The sequence below is a fragment of the Pan paniscus genome, chromosome 1, assembly GCF_029289425.2.
Source record: "Pan paniscus chromosome 1, NHGRI_mPanPan1-v2.0_pri, whole genome shotgun sequence".
NCBI classification, from domain to species: Eukaryota; Metazoa; Chordata; class Mammalia; order Primates; family Hominidae; genus Pan; species Pan paniscus.
This window is the reverse complement of record NC_073249.2, coordinates 108,346,582-108,358,679: the sequence shown is the minus strand read 5'-3', so window position 1 is coordinate 108,358,679 and position 12,098 is coordinate 108,346,582. Positions and strand designations below refer to the sequence as shown.

Below are 12,098 nucleotides of genomic sequence, written 5' to 3'. Positions count from 1 at the left end.
AAGTTCCTCAGAATGACAAGACAACTCCATGGGGCCTTCTGACAGGCTTTTCTGCCCTAGTGCTCCTATACTAGGGGGTTCTCTAAGGGATTCTGGGATCTTTTCATTTGCCTGAGTTTAATTCTGAAACAAATCATGGGTCTTCTATACTCTGGGATTCCCTGAAACAATGGAGATTCTGTACGTGGACACACATGCACACATGGCTTGTGTTTCTGCACACGCACGCATGCACACACACGCACACACACATACACACACTTACGCACACACATACACGCACGCACACACACACAGGCACAGTTTATTATTCTCAGGGACCTTCCAGAATCTAAACTATTTTTTCTGTTTCTAGCTGGGGGCTGGGGAGTGGTGCTGAGGGTTGAGAGTATGCTATCTCTTACTAAACGTTCTCCTAAAATTTTTGTTTATGGCAAAAATTGTATGCTCCTAGTCCTTCAAGGTTTAGGCTTTTAAAGCTAAAAAGTTTGTGTTCTTGAAGCTTATAAAGCTCCTCTCTACTTTTCTTATGAATCATCCCGCCCCTGGGGCAATGACTGCTGCTGACTGAACAGAGGGAGTGCCCAGTATACAAGGAAATAGGGAGGGAGGGAGGGAGGGAGGGAGGGAAGCCCCGTTTACTATCTCAGAGCTGTGAAACCAACTGTAAATCAGAAGCTCGTTTGGTTTGAAGGTTTTAGCAATTCCTGGTTGTAGAAAACTAAGGGTCCAGGCTTAAACATTCTTGGTCCATAGAGCAAATGTTATTGGGGACTCTAGGGGACAGCAAAGCATCTGTTTCAAGAGATCGCACAGGATCAGTAAGGACAGGCAGGAATTTCTCTGTTCCGTGACTGACTTTCTGACCCAAGGCTGGGCAGTTTTCACAAATGAAGTTTGGCTTCCAGTGAAAAACCAGCCAGTTCTCTGTGAACTTTTAATCCTTTGTTCAAATTTTTTATTGTTTCCTTTGTATAATCTGCTCTGTGCCTGGAGCTCTCATCTGACTCATTCTATAGAATAATCCTATAATTGAGGGTGAGCACCAAATGTCCTAAGAAGTCCTCATGGAAAAATCACACTCTGCTCTCCACATTAGAAGCTGTGTATGTGCAGGGGTTACTCAACTCTCTTGAATCCTGTTTCAGATGGCTACGAATTCCTGGAGATCCTGAAACAGGTTGCCCGGGACAATACTGACAACCCCGATCTGAGCATCCTGTGGATCGACCCGGACGACTTTCCTCTGGTGAGTGGCTCCAGCCAGCGCCCCACCCTCAGTTGCTGTCACAACCTCATGATTGCGTTCAGCATCTGAGGAGGTGAAATAGACAGGGGCACTTGAAGAAACCCAGTGGCGGCCCTCACCCAGTGTGGGAGGTCTTGGCCCTTGGGGCAGTATTGAACTTGGGGCCTGGTGCTGACCCTGAAAGGATTCGGCTTACTCCCTGGAGACCAGGAGTTGAAAACCCTTGACCCTCAGGGTCCCACCCAAGTGAGCAGGGTAAACTCCTTCGGCAGCAGCTCCAGAGCTGCCCCTCATCACTCCATTCCCAGTCCCCAGAATTACTTTTATTTTCTGGGTGGGGACCATCATTCTGAGGCCACCTGAATTACTAAGTAATAAAAATCAGAGATGAACATTTTTCAGCGAGTTCAGAACTTTGTGGAGAGAAAGCGAGCGTGCCTGTCATGTTCATCGTGTTCTCCCCAGGACCTAGCATAGTGTCTAGCCTACGATGAATGTGAAAGAAACTTCAAGTCCACACTTTTGCTAGTGTGCATGATCGATGGCCCGAAACTTTTGATTATACTTAGTTTTTAAAAAAGAATAAACAGCATTTGTACACTACATGTATTGAACCCTGGTACTGGTTCTGGTGCTGATAATAAGTACTGGTACTGATAATAAGCATAGCTGATATATTCTACTGTATGCCTGGAACTAGAGTAATACTTTACATGCCTCATCACAGCGAATCCTCTCAACAACCCTGTGAAGTAGGTACTATTATAATCCCTGTCACAAGGTGGAGAGAATGATAGCTGGGGAGGTTAAAGCTAGTGAGTGATAGATGTGATATTCCAGTCTAGGTCTACATGATGCTAAAGCCTGGTCTACCGACTGCTTTAGGTAAATGCTTATTGAAGTAATCAGTACAAGTTTAGTTATCATTAGGTTATGAATGATGACTTTATCTTCCAGGAATTATCATTAGTTGCATAGGTCATGACTGTTGATACTGTGATTAAATAGAGAAAATTGAGAGGGATCTCAAGGGTCCTGAAAATCAGCCCTATGTAGAGGAGGGGGGTGAATCAAAGGCAGAGGCTTCCATGACACTTGAGACCAATGTCATAGCACTGGGTAATTATAACAAAGTCATGGCCATATAAGACTGCATACAGTACAGCTTTGTTGATATAGCTTCTGCCTGGTTGTGTTTCTAGTTTATCTGACTATTTTGTTATACAAGCTTGCAGATGGTTTGAAGTTTTCCTGGCCAGTTCTTTTTTTTTTTTTTTTTTTTTTTTTTTTTTGAGACAGGGTCTCACTGTGTCACCCAGGCTGGAGTGCAGTGGCATAATCTCAACTTACTGCAGCCTTAAGCTCCCAGGCTCAAGCAATCCTCCTGCCTCAGCCTCCTGAGCAGTTGGGACTATAGAAATGTGCCACCACGCCCAGCTAATTTTTAAAATTTCTTGTAGAGACAAGGTCTTACTATGTTGCTCAGGCTGGTTTCAAACTCCTGGACTCCAGTCCCAAAGTGCTGGGACTACAAGCATGAGCCACCATGCCCAGACTCTCTTTTGGCCAGTTCTATGTGTTTGCCTTGGTTTTTGCAAAGAAGAAATCTTCAGACTATTCTGATTTCCAGATTCCTGAATATCCCTAGTCCCCACTAGGCCATATATTTGCATGGGAGATTTCCTACCACTGGACATCTCCATTAAAAAAAAAATCCTGTGGCCCCTTGCTCCTTTATTTTTGCCCCAGTCCGAGATTTGTCCACATGGAGTCCAAGCCTGGTTGAATGAAGAAGCCTTCTTCTTACTTGGCAACTTATGACCCATCATGGCTTTTCCAGCTATCTCATGTAGCACAAGATAAGGTATTTTTAAAACTGGGACATTAAAAAAGAGGTGGAGGGAAATGGCTCTATAAACTATAAAACAGCCACAAGTAATTTGGAAAGCAACATTAGACCACCTCTATAATTTTCTCTCTTACAGCTGTAGACACATGTTTCCATAATTTATGCTATGTCATCTTTTATTTAATGCTTATTTGAAGTGCTTGAAGGCTGGGGCCAAGTCTTCAATTCGCTAAGTGCTCACAGCTGTTTTGAAGACCTTTAACCAATGGTGACCTAGTTACTGCGATGGGACGGCGGGTGGGTCCTTAACAGAGAATGCCCTCTGCCTGCTGTCTAATCTTATTTTTTTGTTGCTGCAGCTCGTTGCCTACTGGGAGAAGACTTTCAAGATTGACCTATTCAGGCCACAGATTGGGGTGGTGAATGTCACAGATGTGAGTATCCCGTGAAGGCTTGCTCAGGTCTTCTGCTACACAGCTTAGATTGTGAGAGCATCTATAGTAGCCCAGCCTTTTCAGAAGAGGGCAGGGGTCCTGCTCAAGGAAACTTGCCAGTGTGTTCCACGCCTGGTCTCCGAGCCAGTCCCAATCTGTGGTTCCGTGGCTCTCTTCCATGGGCACATTTTCTTGCCTATGGGGCCAGCCTTTCCTGAATCACTGATTTGGAACTTTCCCTTCAAGTAAACTCTCCTGTATTTACCCCCAAAGTCAAACAACAAACAAAAAGGTCTCTTTACAAAAGGGAACCCACACCAGGAGCCATCACTGCACAATGGGTGATGGGGCCGTTGTGGCCTAGAATCCCAGGCAGGCAACTACTCTACAGGCAGGAGACCAGGCCTGCAGAAGGGAAGGAAGAAAATCATATGCGAGTAAGGGGCTTCTCCTCAGAGTTCAGGCATTGTTGAACTGAGGGTGGGACAGGCTAGTGAGGTACACTGGCAGAATGTGAGGAAATCTTAGATCTCAGTCCATACATCTGATACAACTCCACCATCATAAAACTCAAGTGGGGACAGATACAATCAGGCAAATAGTGAACAGAAAGGGATGATCACAGAAGATTATTAGAGCCATACTTAATTGAGGTAGAATCTCTTAAGAATGGGGGCCAAGCCAGGCGTGGTGTCTCATGCCTGTAATCCCAGCACTTTGGGAGGCTGAGATGGGTGGATCACCTGAGGTCAGGAGTTCAAGATCAGCTGGCCAACATGGTGAAACCCCATCTCTACTAAAAATACAAAAATTAGCCAGGCATGGTCATGGGTGCCTGTAATACCAGTTACTTGGGAGGCTGAGGCAAGAGAATCGCTTGAACCCAGGAGGCAGAGGTTGCAGTGAGCCGAGACTATGCCATTGCACTCCAGCCTGGGCAACAAGAGCAAAACTCCATCTCAAAAAAAAAAAAAGAATGGGGGCCAGTTAGCAATGTCTTTCTCCCCTGTTGATAGGTGTTCAATCACCTAGGGAACTCTACATTCATTTACTTTGTAAGCTACTTTAAAATTAATAATAACACATAACTTTTAAAATATGCTCAAGTGAAAACATTTTAAAACAGAACAGTAGATTCGAAGGTCAAAGTAAAAAGTAATTCCTGCTCCCCCGACCCAACCCCTAGTCTCATTCCTGGAGGGAACCACTGGTGGTTGTTGCATGGGTATATTACCAGAAATGTCATATATATTCCACTGGGCAATGGAATACACATTTCCTTTTATGCAACACAAACAGTATACTACACATACCATTTCGCCATTTGGTATTTCCATTTAACAATGTGCACGTTCCTAATAAGTGTAAGAGAGTCGGGGGGCACCCAGCATAGCTATTCAGCACGGCTATCCCTGGTCTGGTTCAGCCTTCATGCATTTACTCATTCATTCATTTTGTCCCTCACTGCAGGCTGACAGTGTCTGGATGGAGATTCCAGATGATGACGATCTTCCAACTGCTGAGGAGCTGGAGGACTGGATTGAGGATGTGCTTTCTGGAAAGATAAACACTGAAGATGATGATGATGAAGATGATGATGATGATGATAATTCTGATGAAGAGGATAATGACAGTGATGATGATGATGATGAATAGCCCAACTCCAAACAATTCTGATGAAAACAAAATCACAGCACCCACTACCATACAGACAGCACAAGGTGGCAGCAAGCAATTCTGCCCCACACCCAGCCAGCTCCTTTCCCTTTTCCATCATCTCTTTTCCCACTCCCTTTGCATCAGGAGCAGTATCATTCAGCAAATGCCTTTTCAAATGCAGCAATCCCACTTAGCAGGGACAGGAGAAAAATTATTCCCATGTTGACTGTCTTGACTGTCACGGAACAGATCTTGTTCTTTGCTGGACCATCAAGGGTCATGGCAGTGCCTGAACATGGCAGTCTGGGGTGAACAATCCCCTAACACAAGTTTACTTGTCTTTGATTATGACAGTAACAGAATTGACAGCTTTCTAACTCACAGGTATAGAGTGACCTTTTAATCAGAGCCCAGGGAAGACACATGATTAATGATTTAGCTCCCTCCATACCTCGAACATCAGTTGGGATCCCTCCTCTAGCCAAGATAATCCTTCTTAGAGAAGGCTCAGCCTTGGAAGCAAACTTATAAATCATATTCTCATGGCTCTGTTAAACTTATTTCAAGTGATGTTCATTCATATCACTATGAACTTGGATATTCAAGCCTTTGGATGGCTATGGAGAGGACTTGAAATGTGTACAGGTGTCACCATCATTTCTAGTATATTAGGAAACTGGGATGGGAGGTTGATTTGCTCTCTAAACTTCCCTCTAGTTGGCAAGTCTCACATATTCATCAGCAGGAGTGGAGGGTGGGGGAAAACTAGAAAGATGAAAACTTTTACATTTTTCTGATGGGTTCATGTCTCTGATTGGGTCAGCTGGCTTCCTAGCCTAAGCTGGGATCTGAATACCCCTTCTCTGTAGCTGCTAGTGAGCCTTCCCATTTAGATTAAAGATTGCTTTATCCAGCAGTCAATTAACTCTCCAGTTATCAGTACTCCCACAATTGGCCAGGGCAACAATAATTGGAGTTCATACTGATGCCCTGAGGCACTGAAAAAAAAAAACCCAAAGTGCCTTCTGAGCTGTCTAAAAGTTACATTGTGCTTGGTAGATTTAGTGTTAAGTGTGCAGTATAATTTTCTAATTTATTTTCTCAATCTTTTAGCACATGTGTAAGACACTGTGCAAATTTTTTGAAAATAGAGCAATACTTTTTGTGGAATACTAGCTAACTAATTCTGTCATTAAACTCATATTTTGAAAATATTCAGACAATGTTGAAAATCCTATCTTTATTTTTCTGACTCTGCTCATTCTCATCTGGCTCCAGTCCTACCTCCTTATTTCTTCTCTATTTTCCTTTCTAGCCCCTCTTCCTCTGCCTGCTCTTTGAATGATGGTGTTTCACAGCATCTCAACTCTACATACTCTTCCAAAATGATGTCATCATGCCCATCAATACTATCCATGTGCTAATTACCTCCAAATATGAGTCTCTAACCTTGACTCCTTGCCTTGTTTTTAGACACATTCATTCAACTGCCTCTGGATATCTTGACTTGATGTTGTACAAGCACTTCAGACTCAACGCAACAAAACCTGAACTCATTGCCTTCTCCCCTAAACATCTTCTCCTCTTCATGGAGTCCTAGTTTGGGTGGGTGATAGCACCATTTATCCAATTGTCTAGGTGACCTGAAGGTGCCCCTTCCCCCCTGTGATTTGTGCATCCCTGGATCATGTCACTTATCATTTAAGGTATAACATATATTTGCATGTCTGTCCTTTCACTAAATTGCAGGCTCCTTAGAGGCAAGGAATTTATCTTAGAATCCCTAGCACTTAGCGCTTTGCCCATCACAAAGTAGATACTCATTTATTGAGTTGGTGGATGAATAATTGATTAACTAGAATACCTATAATTCCCCAGCACTATTGGGTAACAGAGCTTACAAGGTGTCTTAGTCTGTTTTTATTGATATAAAGGAATAACTAAGAGTGGGTTATTTATGAAGAAAAAATATTTATTTTGCTCACAATTCTGCTGGCTGCAATACTGGGCATCAGGTGAAAGCCTTGGCTGCTTCCATTCATGGCAGAAGGTAAAGGAAAACCAGTGTGTGCAGAGATCACATGGTGAGAGAGGAAGCATGAGAGAGAGGAGGTGCCAGCCTCTAACAACCAGCTCTCCAGGGAACTAACAGAGCGAGTACCCACTCACACCCCACTTCCTCCAGAGAGGGCATTCATCTATTCATGAAAGATCCATCCCATGACCCAAGTTCTCAAGTTCTTAAATCACTCCCTTTAGACCCTACCTCTCAATACTGCCACACTGGGGATTAAATTTCAACAGGGGATTTGGTGGGAACAAATATCCAAATGATAGCACAAAGTGTATTAGCAGGGTTTACTTATGTAGATATAAATTGTGTACATTTTGCTTAATGGCCCAAAGAAACAGCTTATCAATAATCTAACCAATGAATATCTTTGAGTCAATTGCTTTCTCTAATTTCTGTCCATGCAATAGCTAAGAATTTGATTGTGTGCTGTCAAAATTCTACCACTGAGTTTAGCAGAAAACAGGCTTCATATTTCTTTGCAAATAATCAAATTTCCTTTAAATAGACCTATCTAAAATCAGTTGATAATTTAACTTGAATTCCCAAGCCACTCAGAAAAATAATCCAATATTCACCTCCCACATCAACCCAAGGTCTGTTACTTTTCTCTCTTGTTATTTGACTCAAATACCTTTCCACTTGCTGGTTTACTCAAAAGATCTGTTTCATCTCCATGTTTTAGAGCCTGAGGATTTCATTTTTAGTTATCTATTCAAAACATTTTCTTCACTGTAAAATGATTGACAACCAGTAGTTTTTGTTACAATGGTAATTCTACTTTCCCAATCCATCACAATTGTCTTGGTTTTTATAGAAATATGACAGGTTGTCTTGAAATTCTGAAGGTCTCAAAATTATGCAAGAGTGAAAAATGTCCCTGAAAAAGTAAGCAACTTTTTAGATTGAAATAATCACATGAAGAAAAGAAACAAGACACAATTTGATATTTCAATTTATTTTCCAAGTTTACAGTATAAAAAATGTGATGTGTAAAACATTTTACAGTTAATTGGGATGAGGGGGGGATTATACTGGAGGACCCAAAAAGGAACAAAATAACTTGGGTGACAGGTACACTATTCCATCAGAGACACTAACTCTGTTACTGACATCACAATGAGAAGAAATTTCATAGCATAAACCTTATGAATGTAAGTAAATGGACCTGTACAGATGGTTGCTGGTAGTGTCATTCATTCATTTACATGCTTGCAAATGTGTCAAAAGAGCCCACTACCCAGTTTATGCAGCAACTCACTCAGGCCTTGTCATACACATATGGTGACCGTGAGCAGAGGCTGGTTGGCAAAACTGCCCCTCCTGGTTACAATGTACAGTATTAACTAATCAGAAAGAACAAAAAAGGTCCCTGACCACATTTTTACACAAACCGTTATGACTCTGTCAGGTAAAGACAGGTGGTTTCATCTCTGAACTTTCTAAGTTGGTGCTGGACTTGAAATCAGGAAATGTAAAGTCCTTCTAACCAAAGCAATTATCAAATAATCTCCTCTCAAATAAGACCTGCCTGGCCCAGGCCTCTCTGGTTCTCTCAGTAGCATTTCTGTTGAGGAAGGGGTCATCTATAATGTGAGCTAAATCACTGAGCCAGTATCCGCCCCCACCCTCATCTTTGCTGGCATCCTGCACTCTATGCAATAGTTATGGCCATAAATGACTGTTGGAAATCAAATTTGGTTAATCACGCCATAACTTAGGGGTCCCAGAGGAGTTTGCCATTTAATTAAAGCCTACCGTAAACTATTATAAAAATAAATTATTGCCAAAGTTTAGATTTTTGTATGTTCCCTTTTTAAAGAATGATGATGAAAAGTAAGCAAATGTTCCATTACCTCTATAACTGAGAGGTGCTGGTAAATGAAAAACAACTGTCACATCTTTCTACAAGGCCCCTAGAATGGCAATGCTGTGCAACTGTCTAAATTCCCTACACCTTGAGTTGAACTAAACTTGTCACCTGCAGATCAGATGCCCAAGTCCCATCACTAACTCCCTGAGCAACAGTCTCCGGTCCCCACAGATGAAGCTTTCTTAGGCTGAAGGCTTTTTAGAATTAAACACTCCTAAATGATGAGCAACTTCACAACAAAAGGCCATGTCCACAAGTGAAAGCTCAGATAAAGATAAGCACATACAAAACCAAACAACTGTACATTCAAATAATGCTTCCCAAATACCATTTCAGTGCCAAAAGAAGTGCCAAAGACACTTTTAAGATAAAAGCCTGGGGTTTGTCACCTTTGTCCCCAAAGCTTAAAGTAAGTGTCTTTCTTCCACTATGACAAGGACAAAACGCTGATGTTTGTAAGCTGAGAGAGATATAAATGGTAGAGTCTTGGTGCCATATTGAAAGAAACTTTTCACAGTGCTGCACCTGGCTTTAGGAATCTGTTCTTTTGTTGGAGAGACTAAGACAACCCACTAAAGAGACTTATTTCATAGACAAAACAAACTGGGTTATCTACGTGGAAACGGAACAGGACCTGGGAAAACGGGACTTATAGAGCCCTGAAATTTAATTTTATTCTGAAGTTTTACATTTCTAATCCATCGCATCTTAATTCCTAATGAGATGTCACGTGGAGAGATGTGAGCACCATCTTCCCTTTACTGTCTTCCATTGAAAGCAAACAGCAGGGCAGAAAACTATGGTTTATGCACAACTGAATCAAAACTTACTACATATGGGAACAGAGAAAAATGGTTTTCTGAGTCCTGTTTTACGTCTGCTCTGTCAAAAGTCTTGGGGGCAAGTGTGGGAAAGACGGTGGGATGCAAACTGCTTGCTGAGAACACCTACGTCAAGGAGGCCAGGCCAGGGACTCTGGCTTGAGATCCCCACAGGATGGGGCTGTGGACAGCCCCTCTCACTCCAACCAGGGAAGAAGTTTGGGGCATAATGTTGCCATGGCACCAGAGAGAGGCCAGGTCAAGCCCCTGCCTGCCTCCCTGCACCCAAGGCCCAAGGCAGACATCTTGCCCAAGCCAGCAGAGTGGGAGCAGAAGGTGGGGCCAGGCAAAAGCAAAGGGGGGCTGCCAGAACAACAGCATCCCTGTCTTGCAGCAGGTGTTAACACTGAAAGGCTGGGTTTTCCAGAAGGGATTCTCAAGTTCTTTCCATCAAATATCCTAAGATATTTGCTAGCATAGTGGAGAAGCTTTCCAAGGGACAAGGTGTAAATCCAAAGTGAAAGAAGAGATCCTGCCTCCCAGTGAACTCTCACCCCAGGTTCTAGTTCAAGGATGTGTCTCTAGGTCCTTCCTCAACATCCAGAAGTGCCAAATCATTTAGACCATACTTCAAGGTACAGTGGACTGAGGGGTTAGAATCAAACATCTAGTTTGAAATTCTGTTAACCAGACATGAGACCTTGGACAAGCCCCTTCCTCTCTGACCTTCCGTTTTTCACCCGAAAAACCAAGATGACTCCTATCTTGAAAGAATGTGGGGATAACAAGGCTGGGTGGAACACGGACTGTGACATACAATACCTGATAAATGTGTTAGTAGCCTTTCCTTTCCTTGACCAAAACATGTTTTGTCAAAATGTGATCCAAAACTGAATTTTCTGAGCATACACTTGGTTAAAGCTCAATGCAGTTATTTCAACAGTGTCTAAACTATCTCATTTCGCTACTGCACTGAATACCAATCAAGAACGGTGGGCAGAAGAGCAATTCTTATTTTATTTATAATGAAATACGACCACAAGGTTACATAGTAGTAAATTCACAGTAGTGATTTTTTTGTTTTTCGGTAACAAATCCGTAAATCACAAACACTACCCAGAAATACTTAAATCACTTTACAATCGCAGGGTCTCTGCTGCAGGACTATTTAAATAAATATGCTAACATTTCTGTGCTACTTTAAGTAACCTATCACTTTTTAAAAATAAAGCCCAATTTTTAAGTTACCTTAAGAAATATCTAGTAAGGCTTCCAGGGTAGTGAAGTTTGAGCAGTAATTTTCTTAGAGCTTGACCTTTGTTTGTTTGTTTCTTGCTGTTTTCAGAGTCCTAAAGCAAGAAAGAGTTTAATGGACTTGCCTGCAGGACAGCAGGCTCCCCAGAAGACAGTGCTGTGCTAAAGCCATTTACTCTAGGGGGAGAAGCCAGTGTCAGTGAGGGAAAGGAATAAAGCAGGGGAGGGAAAAGTCACTGGTTTAGAGCAACCTCCCAAAGCACAGGGTTATTAAGTCATCTCTCAAACACAGGGGACTGCAGAAACACAGACACCCTCACACACTCAGCTATATACACATTCACACGTATCTGCTGAGCTACACACCTGCTACAGATAACACAGATGTTAAGATGTCTGACATATAAATGTGCTATCCGTCTGGTAATACACTCAGAGAAATGCTCATATATATGGAAATAAAAACGCACAAACAAATATGCATCCCCACTTAGGGATACTTACACAGCAGGACCCAGATTGGAAGGTAAACCAAGGACTCACTTTTGTTGGTTTCACTGAGTGGCTGGAACACTCACTCAGTACGTAGGTTGGAGTGGCAAGGTAATCAATTTCTGTCAGTCCAATATGCTGGTAGCATCCCACAGAGCTACAGCCCTTAGGTAAATACATGCACTCGAAAGTGATTATGAGGCAAAATGAGAGAGAAATCTACCACCAACTACTGTAGAGAGGGCAGGGGTGAGCACTTTATCCCTATCCAACACACACCTGCACAGCCAGTCTCTCCATTAAAAAAGGAGTCCCAAGCCCCAGGCAATGAACTACAACACAGCAAACACACCAGGTCACCTGCCTCTTACCATTTGCTGTAAAGAACTTGTCTTC

General features: G+C 42.5%; 1 protein-coding gene across 1 annotated transcript in view; it reads left to right on the top strand.

Annotated features, from left to right (window-relative positions):
* CASQ2 (calsequestrin 2) overlaps window positions 1-10,952 on the top strand; it is a 73,413-nt gene extending 62,461 nt beyond the window's left edge. The window contains exons 9-11 of the mRNA XM_003805628.5: window positions 1,149-1,249; window positions 3,458-3,532; window positions 5,003-10,952. Of these exons, the coding sequence (XP_003805676.2) occupies window positions 1,149-1,249; window positions 3,458-3,532; window positions 5,003-5,188 (362 nt within the window). The 3' untranslated portion in view covers window positions 5,189-10,952. The remainder of the gene's footprint in view (window positions 1-1,148; window positions 1,250-3,457; window positions 3,533-5,002) is intronic.
* Window positions 10,953-12,098: the final 1,146 nt, after the last annotated feature.